This window comes from Amphiura filiformis, chromosome 3 (assembly GCF_039555335.1).
Source record: "Amphiura filiformis chromosome 3, Afil_fr2py, whole genome shotgun sequence".
NCBI classification, from domain to species: domain Eukaryota; kingdom Metazoa; phylum Echinodermata; class Ophiuroidea; order Amphilepidida; family Amphiuridae; genus Amphiura; species Amphiura filiformis.
Window position 1 is genome coordinate 76,979,753 of NC_092630.1, and position 14,380 is coordinate 76,994,132.

The 14,380-nt window shown below is 35.3% G+C and overlaps 1 protein-coding gene across 1 annotated transcript in view; it reads right to left on the bottom strand.

Moving 5' to 3' along the window:
- The window catches only part of LOC140149167 (sodium- and chloride-dependent GABA transporter 2-like), a 48,301-nt gene that overhangs the window by 9,503 nt on the left and 24,418 nt on the right, over window positions 1-14,380 (bottom strand). The window contains exons 3-12 of the mRNA XM_072171364.1: window positions 12,890-13,021; window positions 9,370-9,533; window positions 8,268-8,410; window positions 6,980-7,112; window positions 5,345-5,479; window positions 4,801-4,904; window positions 3,662-3,786; window positions 2,722-2,834; window positions 1,714-1,851; window positions 786-888 (exon numbers count right to left, since the gene is read on the bottom strand). Coding sequence (XP_072027465.1) covers window positions 786-888; window positions 1,714-1,851; window positions 2,722-2,834; window positions 3,662-3,786; window positions 4,801-4,904; window positions 5,345-5,479; window positions 6,980-7,112; window positions 8,268-8,410; window positions 9,370-9,533; window positions 12,890-13,021 — 1,290 coding nt within the window. The remainder of the gene's footprint in view (window positions 1-785; window positions 889-1,713; window positions 1,852-2,721; window positions 2,835-3,661; window positions 3,787-4,800; window positions 4,905-5,344; window positions 5,480-6,979; window positions 7,113-8,267; window positions 8,411-9,369; window positions 9,534-12,889; window positions 13,022-14,380) is intronic.

Sequence of the window (14,380 nt, forward strand, 5' to 3'; positions counted from 1 at the left end):
AACTGGCGCATCACCCTGAAGACATACATGCATATCTTGAATTTGATGCGCTCCTGTATGGGCAGCCAGTGTGGAGTCCAGGAGTGGGCTTTCACACTTGTCAGCACGAATAAATAAGTAAATTAAGTTTAGCGGCTTTGTTTAGGAGAGATTGTAAACGGTCCATGTCCTTTTCTCACTTCACTTCAGCTTCACATTACAACTGCCTTAGCGACGATTGCCTTTTTAAAGACTATACTTGTTCTGAATGTTATCTGAAAATATACTGCCATAGTAGTACATTTCTCTCTCTCTCTGTAAACGTTTTAATAACATTCAGAAAACATTTTTGAAAACTTCCGTAAAACAATAACATAATGTTGTTACTAATGTTCACGAAATATTTTGCAAAAATGTTTGCCAAAAATATTTTGCGAAAACATTTGACATTTTAAAAATGTTGGTGTAGTGTGTTTTATATAAGACGTTTTAAAATGTTTTCATGATCTTTATATAACAATTGAATGTTATTAAAACATTTTGACCAATACCAAAACGCGATTATAACACATTTATGACATTTATAAAACATTTTCTGTTTGCTGAGATTGCACTGTTTAAAATGGTTGAAATCATAATAACCATTATTGTTTAAGTTTAGCAAGTAAACAAAATATATTTCACAAACAGTATACTTTTCAATGGGCTTGACTTGGAAGTAGGAACCCCATTCAACCACTTGATGTGATCTCTGTATATAGTGTTACAAGGAATGAATATACAAGTGGCTCTACTCCGACTCTTACCATAGAACCAACCGATGGCTAAGGTTTCGAAGAATGACATACAAAGAAGAACCATACCACTAGCTGAATAGTAATCATATACTTGAAATACGTACATTCCACCCTGCAAATGAACAGAAAAATAATGTTATCAGCATTAACAGGTGTATTCCTTTTCGGATCTCTTTAATAGTTCGATGAATATGACAGGTATAGGCTAGTCCCGTGAGCACTAGTGTTATTTCAATGCATTGGAATAGGAATTTAATTTAATTTGATTTTGGCCAAATGTTTGGTTTTTCAATTCAATTCAATTCATTGAATCGAAATGTTTTTATTCTTTCATTTCAATTCAATTCATTGAATCGAAAATGCATACAACATGTATTTTTATTCTGCCATTTCACCTGTACTGTCAGCTTTCAGTTAGAACAAACTTTCTCCCTGAACTACTCTTAGCCAAATGCCAGGTAAAATGTATCAGTGTTGGTAATAAGAATTGAATTTCAATATGAATTGAATTCAAATGCTGTGAATTGGAATTGAGCAGTTAATTTCAATGCATTGAATTGGAATTGATTCAAAATTATTTAAACCAGAGAAGAATTGAATTGAAATTGCACCAAAATGATTTTATAGAATAAGAATTGAATCTGAATTGAATTGAAATGTGCATGTCTAACATTTTGTTAAATAAGAGATTTGATAAAGCGCCATTTCAATTAGATCACGGCGCTGGTAGCAAGAATAAAGAAAAACAGAATAAATGGTTTTACGTCATTAAAATACATTCTCATCCATGGCTGAATGAAACAGATTAGTATTCTTTATCAACCAATAATATTGTTTTACGTCAATGTAAGTTTTTGTGTATAAAATATGGTTTGTATTCAAGACCGTCTTGTTCTAAGTGCGTTATTCATTGAAAGCTCGTGGATTGAATACTTACATTTGTAACCATAGTTAAACCAAAGAAATAGGACACAAAACACGCCAAAAAGATAAATATTTCTCTGTTATACCCTTGCCGTAAGAATCGAGGATACAAGTCTACTATAGCTGTTACGAAGCCTTCCACTGCTACAAACTGAAAATAATAATAGTAATAATAAATACTACTACTACTAATAGGATGATCAAAGGAAATTATATCAAACGATTTATTGAGGTCAAGTAGTAGCTGTAAGTTGGAATACATTTCAAGAAAGATATCCAAATAAAATGTTGTGGCAAACAATCTGCAAATAACGCCACAACAATCACATAAAGTATGCAAAAAAGATCAATTTGTAATGGTTTGTGCTCAACTCAAGCGTGCATCTCAATCCCACGCAAAACCATCACATTGACCTACTTTTAAACTATAGTGAATTTTCAACAAAAAAACAACAACACCAGAATGAGCCAGCAAAGGTTGGTAATATGTTATTGGGTGGTTTTTCATGATGCATTTCCACTGTCACCACATATGTTGAAGACCTATATTAGGCATAACTATAACAATATATAGCTAAGCCTAAATGACCTTTATGAAGACAAGATAGGAATTGCAGAATATGATGTAATTTTCACGTTCGTTTTGAATTGCATGCACACGTACACGAAGTACACAAGTAAGCCTGTTTTGGTACATTCTACAATCAGACTTCGCGCACTGCTGTCAATCCTTCAGAATATGATTGGCTAATTGTTTATAGCGAATTTCTTGTAATAATTGTAACCTTTTGACCATTATTTATAAACATTCGGACAGGCCTTGACAGATAGCCTTCTGGTATTCTTAAGTTCATCTTATATATTTGTCGTTTTATACTCTGAGGCAGGCAGACACTAAGTCCATTTATGTCAAAGTAGTAGGGCAAAAATGTAAATGTAAGTTTACAACTTGTTCGTCTTGGGTGCTTTTTTTTAACCTAAAAATTGTATCGAGTTTTTTTAGTCAATGAAATGAACTTACTTGGCTATCTAGCCCCATAAGCACAAGCATGAAGAAGAATACACAAGACCAGAACGGTGCCAATGGCATCATCGACACAGCCGTAGGATATGCAATAAACGCTAGACCAGGCCCTAAAATATAACATCGAAATTCATAATATTACGATAAATGTATAGTATAGTGATGGCATTAATTGAAATTAAAATTATCTTATTTTAAGTTAGCAAGTTGAATTGTGATAGAATATCATCAACAATCACTCGCGACCAGATCTCTTCAGCAGATGAAACATCATAGTAAACCATTCTGAATCATGATAATCGCCAAATTTGTAGGTATGCATGCTGTTTTTATTGGTTAATTGTTGTAATGCTGGTTTCATACTACCCTGCCGCTTGCCGCTGAGCGGCGTGGCGCACGCGCATTGCAGACAAACGGACACAATAAAGGCTTGTCATTGGTTGAAACGCCCTGCCGCTTTTACAAACTTTTCAGTTTTGTTATGGTTATATTTGCTTAAAGGAGTATTTCGTGATCCTAGCATCCTCTGTTTATGACATTTTTCAGTACATATCCACGAAAAAGCCTATTCCCAAAATTTCAGTTGATTCCGATTTTGCGTTTGCGAGTTATGCATGATTATGTGTATTACACTGCTCCATAGACAATGCGTTGTAATTTCGTTCTGGTGCACCAGAACGAAATTCAAATTTCACGATATCTTTGCAAAACGAATTAATCTGCAAGAAATATTTTGTACATAAACATTATGTAGGCAGAGGTTTCCAGTGATATAAAAATCTCAACTTTTTTTTTTGAGAAAAGTGGGGGGATGAGGCTGTGGATCACGAAATGCCCCTTTAAATTGGTTACATATCATGGGAGGAAACAATGTTTTATATTCAAATATGTTTTAGGTATATCATTTGTTCATTACCCGTCAATTATACATTTATACCTTTATCAGCGACGTCTTCAACCGGAACACCTTGCTCATGTGCCATAAATCCGAGTACTGAAAATATGGCAACGCCGCCGTATAAACTTGTTGCACTATTTATGCATACAATAATGAGTGTATCTCTGCATAAAAGGTTAAAACAAAGGACACATAATGAAATGTAAATGAGTAAAAATAGACACATGTAAACAGATCGGGCAAGAGACAGCACAGGTGGTCGGCAGTATTGATTTCTGACAACTCTAAGAATTACGATTTTCTAAATTATTGATATAATTATGATCATTTTGATCATGATATTACATCATATTCATATTGCACATGTCACAGGTACATATTTTTGGAAATTTGTTTGTCCGTTCATGACGTGATATAAAATTAATCGATTCAGTGAATATTAACGCAATTGTTTTTCTATAATATATAAATGTAGTGCCATATACTATATATTTTCACCAAGATAACTTCTCGTTTAACAGGTTTTGGTCATGTAAAGGTAAAATACATAATTGAAAAAGTATGTAATCAAAGTAATCGTCCATCATTATACCCGACAAAAAATAAAAAATTTGAAAGCTATCTTAATAATACATACACTGCAAAAACAACAGAGCAACACTTAATAAACACTTGAACACTTTAAGGTGGTACTACACCCGTGATAAATTTTGTGAATAATTTTGCATTTTTCTCAAAAAATAACTACACACTGGTAACAAAGGTTATGTATATTATAGGGGCAAGGAATCCAATAAGGCCTACTTCACTGAAATTTCAGTGATTCAAGACAAGTGGTTCATTATATATGTTAAGAAATGAGGTACATTCTAGCGGTACCTCTTTTCTTATCATAAATAACATACCCCTTGTCTTGAGTCACTGAAATTCCAGTGTAGTAACTGAATTCCTTGCCCCTATAATATACATAACTTTTGTTAACAGTGCGTTATTATTTTTTGAGAAAAATGCAAAAATAGTCACAAATTAGTGTAGTACCACCTTAAAAGGCTAAGGTTTGTACAGTGAAGGTACATGTAAAATATGAAGATGTTTATGTTTTTAACACAAGATAGTGTTTTAACTATTTAACTTTAACACTGTCGTAATTCATTATAATTGGGGCATATCATGCTTACTTGTAACAGTTGTTGTTGAACTTATTGTAGCTCCCCAATGCAGTAAGTGTTCCCAGGCCGATGGCGTAAGAAAAGAAGATCTGTGTACCAGCGTCAATCCACACCTGAATTACAAGAAACAACATTCTACTTGAGATAATTATGACACGGTACAGAGAAAGTAGTCATTGAAATTCCCCATGAGATAGAGTAAAGTAGATTAAAGCATAAAACTGGAGTATTTTAAAAATCCATTTCCAAATATGTTGAAATGTACGTTCGTCAATTAATAAAAAAAATACAGTAAAAAGATAATAATTATGTTTTTACGTCATTTCCATGTTATTTTATGATAATTTGCAAATACTAATAGTAATAGGCATAACTATATGCATGATGAATATGCGACAACGCTTATTCCAATAATTGCTCAATACAGGATTCAAAATTGGTAACGTTGCGGGTAAATATAATGCATGATAATAATAATGACAAATACCAACGACAATGAAATAAAAGGGTGCAAAAATATCTACCAACTTGAAATGTAGTTCCAATTAAATACCTGCCGATCTGCGAGCCGTGTAAAATCAGGTTTGACATAAAATAGCAATCCGTCGGCAGCTCCTGGCAGTGTCACACCACGTATTAACAAAATGGTCAATACCACATAAGGAAAAGTTGCTGTAAAGTAGACAACCTGTAAAGGGAAAATTAAGAGACCCCATGTCATGTAAAGTAATAAGGAAAGTGCACTTTGACTTAGGACAGCTGATGCAAATCGTTATGCCTAATTTGGTGGAATTTATTTTAGCTTACTTTTACATGTTAACAACACATCTTCCATAAGCAGGAATACAGGGAATTTATACCAACAAAACACATGTGGTATGTCGATATATACACTGCAAAACACTTTTCTAAACACAATATCGCCTTCACTTTGTAAACACGTTTAGATGCTAAACATTATGCATGTGTCAAATTTCTGAACATTGGTCAGTGATGGTGTTCAATTTCTAAACATCTGACATCCATATTCTAAACATAACGTTTCTAAACACATTCTTGCCTTCACTTTCTAAAAACTGTTTTTGCAGTGTATATTCTGTTGCAATTAGTGGTGGGTTAACAAATTATTTTTCTTAATTTGACTAGCCTAAAATCAGACTTTTTTTATAAAGCACCTCGTATTAACCTTGTTTTCTTATTGTATAATATTAAATCATTGGATGAGAAATAACCTACGCGTGAGTCTCATCTGATTCATGCAGAGTGTAACTGAAAAGTTAATCATGATCAGTGTGTCGTCATCTCACATTTCTTGAGTACTACATATGTACAGGCTTTATTGTTGTTACAATCATTTTCCCAAGTTTACTTTTCAATTTTATGTCCCAGCGCGACTAAAGTTGAGCTTCATTTGCAGCATTACAGGGAACGTTTCGTTCCTTAACTTGATAACCCCAGTCCATTTTACAGTTCCTCTTAAAACACGAAGAGTAGCAAGCAAGAATACTGAGAACTTCGAAATACAACAAAGGCTAAACAAACAAACAAACAAACAAACAATTAAAGCCTAATTAAATACTCAAACTTTCTGTACATACTCAAGAAATGAGATTTTACTTATCGTGTTAACTTTTTTAATGAGCTAAGAAAGTATTTTAAAGGAAACATTTTGTTGTATTTGTTTTCTTATTGCATGCATTCAGAGTGTAATCACTCGATGTTATAAAATGTGTTGAAATCGTTTGCTTGTTGTACTCTAGCGTTTGCTTATACTCTTCTCCAAACGAACGCGATCATCCGATGAAGCACCAAATGATAGTCATATAACGACCAATATAGATAAATGACTGACAATCACTGAAGACCGAGTTCCGCAGTCTAGATGTAAGTGGTATTACAGATTTTCTCTAGAATTTTATAATCCCGAATATTACCCCATGTCAAATTCTTTATAACTTAACCTTCAACCTTTAAAATCTTATAATCTGAAAGGCGCGGTCATGGAGATGTCATGGATGAAGGGATTCCTATTCTAACATCTTGACGTACTGGTATATAGATGTCCAATTCTAATCTTAACCTTCAACCTTTAAAATCTTATAATCTGAAAGGCATGGTCATGGTGGTGTAGGGATTCCTATTCTAACACCTTGTCGTATATATATCAGTTTCATCATGAAATTCTTACCTTTCCTGTTGATTTGACTCCTTTCCAAATGCAAAAGTACACAAGGACCCAAGCAAAGATGAGACATAATGCTAATTGCCAGTTGATGGCCCCAACTTCATCAATACCACCAGATAATTGCAAGGTTCGTCTCCTACAGCATAATAGTCAAGAAATAGATATATAAGTCGCTGTATTATGTGAATTTAAACAATTGCCAGACTGCGCTCATCTCCTGTTGTCATGTCTGTGTATGTGTGGACACAACACGTACTGCTCTTTTCAAAGACACTATAATCTTACAGGTGCGAGTAAACGTATATGGACACTGCATAATGTGAAATTTCTATAAAATTACGATCCAGATATTTATGCCTATTCTTTGATAATAATAGTGCCATGCAGTATTACAAGTTCAACGTACGTCTAGTGCAGGGCAATACATTCAAAAATGTTCACATATCGCTACGGTAAGCAGTCCTGATACATCACTACTTCTACGGCGAATACTGAAGAAGAGCGTATTTTTACGGTAAGTCTGCCAGGTAATAAATAAATAAAAATAAATAAATTTCAGATTTATATAGCGCTCGCCTTTTTCCAGCTATTTTTTAACAAACGCTCGCTAATTCTATAAGACGATGCGAACGCATGCACACATGGAACTTTCTTTGGGAATGGAAGGCAGCAGGAAGGGTCAGAAACTTGCATATTTTCATTTTGGGCACTGGATCTGTTATTTAAAGGAGGATTTCGTGATCCTAGCATCCTCTTTTTATGACATTTTTCAGTACTAGATATCCACGAAAAAAACTTATTCCCAAAATTTCAGTTGATTCCGATTTTGCGTTTGCGAGTTATGCATGATTATGTGTATTAGTGATTACACTGCTCCATAGGCCACCGTTGTAATTACGTTCTGGTATAGGCCTACCAGAACGAAATTTAAATTTGGCGATATTTTTGCTAAACGAATTAATCTGCAAGATATATTTGGTACATTAACATTATGTAGCCAGAGGTATCCAGTGGTTTTAAAATCTCAACTTTTTTTGAGAAAAATGGGGGATGAGGCTGTGGATCACGAAATGCCCTTTTAACATGATTAAGTGGTTTAGCTCAATTACCCGGTCAGAAGATATCAATCAAATACAACAGAACCGTTTCAAAATGATATCCAATGAGAATTTTTCAGATACAAATATGCATAATAACCCGGGATAATACCTAAGGTATCATGCACGCAATTATTTTTTGAACATACATGTCCAATAAACATAATACAATAAAGATTCAAACTTTAACATACTGCCAAAATTCCGTTACAGATGACACTCTGGTGAAATTATTACAAATAGTTGCATTGGTCATGTTGGATGTTGTAGCAGCAGTAGTATATAGTAAATCTGTGTCATTCGTTGATGTTACATTAAGACAAGTGGAATTTAGGGTCTGGAAAAGGAAAAAAACAACAACAACAAATGACAACGTAAGTAATTCTAGCAAATAAGCAAGCACAAAAAATGGGTTTGAAACGATATACGAACGGCCGAACGTGTTGTAAACGCATTGGGGCTTGGTCAAAACGTTTTAGGGTAGACGAGGTATTGTTGGTCGAAGCAACCTAAAAATCGATTTTCATTATCTAGATCGATATATTATTGAAATTTAACACCTTGATGTTTTGCAAAAGTTCATTCTACAAATTGTATACTTTGCAAACTTGCTTAATTTATTGTTGTTTATGAGTTATGTACGTTTTACAAAAGTGTTGTTGTTTTAGCGCTCTTTACAACGTAACTCAAGAACCGCAGCACCTATATATAAAAGTATCTCTGTGATATTTTAATTCTTCTACAAGCTCACTATGAATTGAGCAATGCAGTTTTTGCCAAAACTCACTACCATTCGTAAGATGCTGTGAACTACCAAATCACAACAGTTTAAAATAATTAATAACCTTAATAACGTTTAAATGTCATCATGTCATGAAAATATTTGTAAACGATTTATTATGAAAAAAAAACCATTTTAAAATGTTGTCAAAATGTTATTGCAAAATATTTTTGGCAAACATTTTTGCCCTTGATAAGACTATGTTGAAATGTTTTACATCGAGTTTTCAAAAATATTTTCCAAATGTTACTAAAACGTTTTATATCCTTTGATAACCTGATATTTGATCTAAAAGTAAAATATTAAAAACATTGCTAAATCTAAATCAGGAAAAAATGCAGAAAGGGTTTATAAAGTTTTTGTTCAATGTTCTGCTTATCGTACCTGACTAAATAGTACACTACTGAAAGTTATTTAACAAGTTGACCACATCTGTTATACATCGGACTTGTACATCACAGGATCACAAAGTAGATCAAAATAATTGTCCAATTGCATACAAAAATAAATCTTACCCCAAAAGAGACAGAGCATCTTTCTGTGTTCCACCAATTTCCACAAGACGCCCATGGTAGGTCTCGTTGGAATGAATTAAAGAGATAAAACAGAGCCCATGCCAAAATAATAACGTAGTAATGATTTAACCACCAACAGATAACGGTGGTTGCAATCCCAACTCCTGCAACAAATAACCAGTAGATCAGTATTTTGCATAAATATATAGGTACTTACAACAAAACAAGGGACCTATGAAAAATATATGAGAAAGAGAATGTTTGTTAAACTGTTATTCATTTAATTTATTTATTTGTACTTTTTTACAGTTCAGCATTACGCTGCACATTCAACGCGATTCGAATAGCAATAGATTGTATAAACACTTACGGTATAGTGTGGCGTGGTAAGGTTTTTTCTGCATTTTAATGTATTTTCATGAGGCAATTTCTTTGAGCAGATTTGACTTGTAAGCTAAAACTGTTCCAATTCCTTCCCCCCACAGGCTGGTCCATTCTTAAGCTGTTTATAAAGTACTTGAACTTTGATTTTGCACAACATTTTTTCGGATACAAAAATTCAGTCTATTATGATTGCTACCAGTTTAACAATGAATTGGGTAATACCGTACGTTGTTATTATAGTCACCTTGTACTCGGGGAAAATTGCATTTGAAATACATTTCCATTATACCGAGTTGTACATGGTGTGGGTGTGGACTTTTTAGCGAAGTTTTAAAAAGGGGGATTTATCTATTGATGGAAGAAATCGTAATTATTAGTATACGAGGGTCATACGCTTCTCGTGCGTATATATATATCTACTATACTAAAATAATAAGCGGTCTCTGTCTGTCTATCTGTCTGTCTGTCCGGCTATGCGTTCCGCCGTGCTGTGACGCATCGATCCGATATTTGGGACATGGGTAGGTGCCGGGAAAAGCATGTTGACCGTGTGGTTTTGAAGGTCATCGGAGGTCAAGGTCAAAGGTCAAATTTTCAAACTTTGTCCGATCGGGCCCAAATTTGGTGGGTGGGACCCTTCATACGAGGGGAATATAGGGGCGAAATAAAATCGAGGTCAACCGAGGTCAAAGGTCATTACGGAGGGGGTCAAATTTCAAACTTTGTCCTATCGGGCTCAAACTTGGTAGGTGGAATCCTTTGTATGAGGGGAGCATGAAAAATATTATATGGAGGTCATCCGAGGTCAAAGGTCAAAGGTCATGGATTTCAAACTTTGTCCTATCGGGCTCAAACTTGGTGGGTGGCATCCTCAATACGAGGGGAATATATATGCGCAAACAAAATTGAGGTCAGCCAGTGCTCTCACAGCATCGGGGCTCTCACAGCTGCAGGTGCACTAGTCTATACTAATAAAATAATAAGCTCTGTGTGTCTGTCTGTCCGGCAATGCGTTTCGCCGCGCTTCGACGCATCGCTCCGATATTTCGGATACAGATAGGTATCGGGCATTCCACGTTTATGGGGTAGTTTGAAAGGTCATCGGAGGTCAAGGTCAAAGGTCAAAATTTCAACTTTGTCCGATCGGGCCCAAACTTGGTAGGTGGAATCCTTGATACGAGGCGAATATATGCCCGAAAGAAATAAAATTGAGGTCAACCGAGGTCAAAGGTCATTACGGAGGGGTCAAATTTCAAACTTTGTCCGATCGGGCTCAAACTTGGTGGGTGGAATCCTTGATGCGAGGGGAATATATGCCCGAAATAAAATCGAGGTCAACCGAGGTCAAAGGTCATTACGGAGGGGTCAAATTTCAAACTTTGTCCGATCGGGCTCAAACTTGGTGGGTGGAATCCTTGATGCGAGGGGAATATATGCCTGAAATGAAATTAAGGTCAATCGAGATCAAATGTCATTATGGAGGGGTTAAATTTCAAACTTTGTCCGATCAGGCTCAAACTTGGTGGGCGGAATCCTTGCTACGAGGGGAATATATGCGCAAAATAACATTGAGGTCAACCGAGGTCAAAGGTCATTACGGAGGGGGTCAAATTTCAAACTTTGTCCGATCAGGCTCAAACTTGGTGGGCGGAATCCTTGCTACGAGGGGAATATATGCGCAAAATAACATTGAGGTCAACCGAGGTCAAAGGTCATTACGGAGGGGGTCAAATTTCAAACTTTGTCCGATCGGGCACAGACTTGGTGGGTGGAATCCTTGATACAAGGGCTTAAACATGGTATAACAAATTCTCAATATGACAGGAACAGGAAGATTTCACCACTCCCTGCGAGAACTGCAATGTCTTCCCAGCATTCATAGCTGAAAATGATTTCTAAATTTCAAACGGATGTATCAAGTAAAACTGAGGTCATCAAAGGTCAAAAGGGATCAAGCCAAGGTCATCTAGGGTCAAAATTGGGGGTCAAACAGTATCACTATCTGATGCTGGTGGTACTCTCACATACAGCTACAGTGCCCTCACAGCTACAGGTACTCTAGTATATATACAAAGTAATGAACTAAAGTTTCTTCAGAGAGTGCTCAACTTTAAGTGTAAAGGAGCGAGAGTTAAATGCGCGCGCGAGAGTTAAATGCGAACGCTAATTCCGCAATTACGCACAGGAAAGATACACTTCATCTTGTTTTGTTTTGTTTTCATTACATTTGACTATCCCTGATGAGAGGAGACAACAGTCTTCTTGAAACAAGTTTGTAGGATATGAATAAAATTTAATGAACTGTATATTTATTTATTTATATATATATATATATATATATATATTTAAATGCATCTTGCTGTGCATGTTTGTTCAAAACATAATCCAGAAGTGCAATGTCCTGAACATTCTTGAAGTCATTCGTGTATATTTTGAGCCTAAAAACTGGTTTTTTTTTCTTTCAATTTTTAAAAATATTTTGCGGTTAACTATATTTACTTTCAGCGGAGCAGCAACCTTATAAATTCGACATATCGTGCATTCTTTATTCAGTTGTCTTGTGGAAAATATCAAACATGAACCAGTGGCGAATCGGAGCAAGCGCTATTGGCAAGAGATTTACAGCTTGGTAGAAGTCTTTTTCAAGTGGTTGGTGAATTCTTGCAATGACATTCCTTCGGGATATCGTTGGATTTCATCTAAATCCTGCTATCAAACTTGAATATCTTGGTACCTCGATTTGTTGTTTTAAATTACATCGTGATCCACAAATTTTGAAAGTTTCTGTTACTTAAAATATCACTGCAATTGTTGCAACTCGTATTTCAGATTTTTTAAACAAAAAGAACAAATAGGAAATTGATGTCGATGATTTCCACAGCCTAATTCCCCCAACAACTTAATCCAAAAACCAGAAAAAATGAGATCTGCCATTAGAGACTATTATCATGATAGCGTGCATCGTATAGACCTTTTTTGCACATTCGGTCGGTCGTACTTCATGATCCACAGGCTCATTCCTCCAACTTACTCCAACAAAGATTTTTATGCCATATATTGAACCATACACATCCTAAATAAGAAGATGCTCAAATCACGAAATCCCCCTTTTAATAATATATTTGTTTCAACTTACCCTCAAATAGTGGACAGATTCGCCAACATTTTATACCACCAAGAGACATAAACTGACCAAGAGCAACTTCTAGAAAAAATATAGGTATTCCACCTGTAATTGCGCAGATTGCATATGGAATTAGAAAGGCACCTGTATGGAAGAAAATGAAGACAAAATAATGTTATACCAACATTGACTGCTTTTAGCATGTTAAGTATAAAGTTTAAAGAAAGACACAATTTGTATTATTTTATGGTGCAATATTTGTACGTTACTTTGTGTATTGGAAGTTAATTTCAGATTTTATGAGCTTGAATATGAAAAGTGGTATTTTTTCTAGTCTCGTGAACGTAAATACCATAGCATCTGTAGACGGTGCATATGCAATGTAAGCACGTAACTAAACACCATGTGTAGTATTTTGTTTTTCTTCGCAGTTTGACCCACATTTCTATACTTTCCAAAGCTAGCAAAAGCAAATACGCTAAGGTCTACATCACTTTTACTCCGTTTACCATAATGTAATTTGCACAATACATTAAGCAACCGATTGACCCAAATGATATTGAAGGCCGTCAAGTGTACACAAATGTGTGAAAATATGTACTTGCAATGTATAGAGAAATGTCTGATATTCAATTTTGACTTTTGGTGCATGTTTATATTAACAATAACCACATTGTCAAAAATAAAAACAATACGGGATATATAAGATATAACCAATGCTAATTAAAGTGCAAATTAATATCATATTTCATTTAATGAAGTAAGCTACCCTTTCTCCCGCCCTTTCTGCATAGAGGGTCGACACAAACACGTCCAACTGAAATATATGGCAAAAACTTATTTAATTTATATAAAGCGCAGCTTTCTCCTGCGCATTTTGATACCTCTTTTGTTGCTCTACGATATCATTTGGTCGAGTTATGGGCACTTGAGTGGCTTCAAGTCGGATTTTAAAAGTTGCACTTAGCACCTGTTCAAGCCAAATGCGTTGTACTGTGACCAATAAATGACCATTGCTTTTGTCCGCCGAATCCAGGCAGTGATAGACAGTGATGGTGGGCACACCAAGTATTGAGATGTCAGCAGAAAAAGTTCATGAGATAAGTCAGAGATAAGTAAAGGGTAGCAAGTATTGAAGTTGGAAGTCGAAGGAGTAAAATAAAGTAAGGTTCATGGTTAAGTAAACAGAACACATCGGTGTCCTTTGTCTTGATTTTGTGTGTGTGTGGGGGGGTGTGTGTGTGTGTGTACACGACGAACGCATTTGGCTTGAGTAGGAGCTAAGTGCAACTTTCAAAATCCGACTTGAAGCCACTCAAGCGCCCATACCTCGACCAAATGATATCGTAGAGCAACAAAAGAGGTATCAAAATGCGCAGGAGAAAGATGCGCTTTATATAAATTAAATAAGTTTTTGCTATATATTTCAGTTTCCGATATATCTGACCATCTATAATCGTTTCGATACTGGGTTGAGTTTATATTGTCTACCGAATAATTATT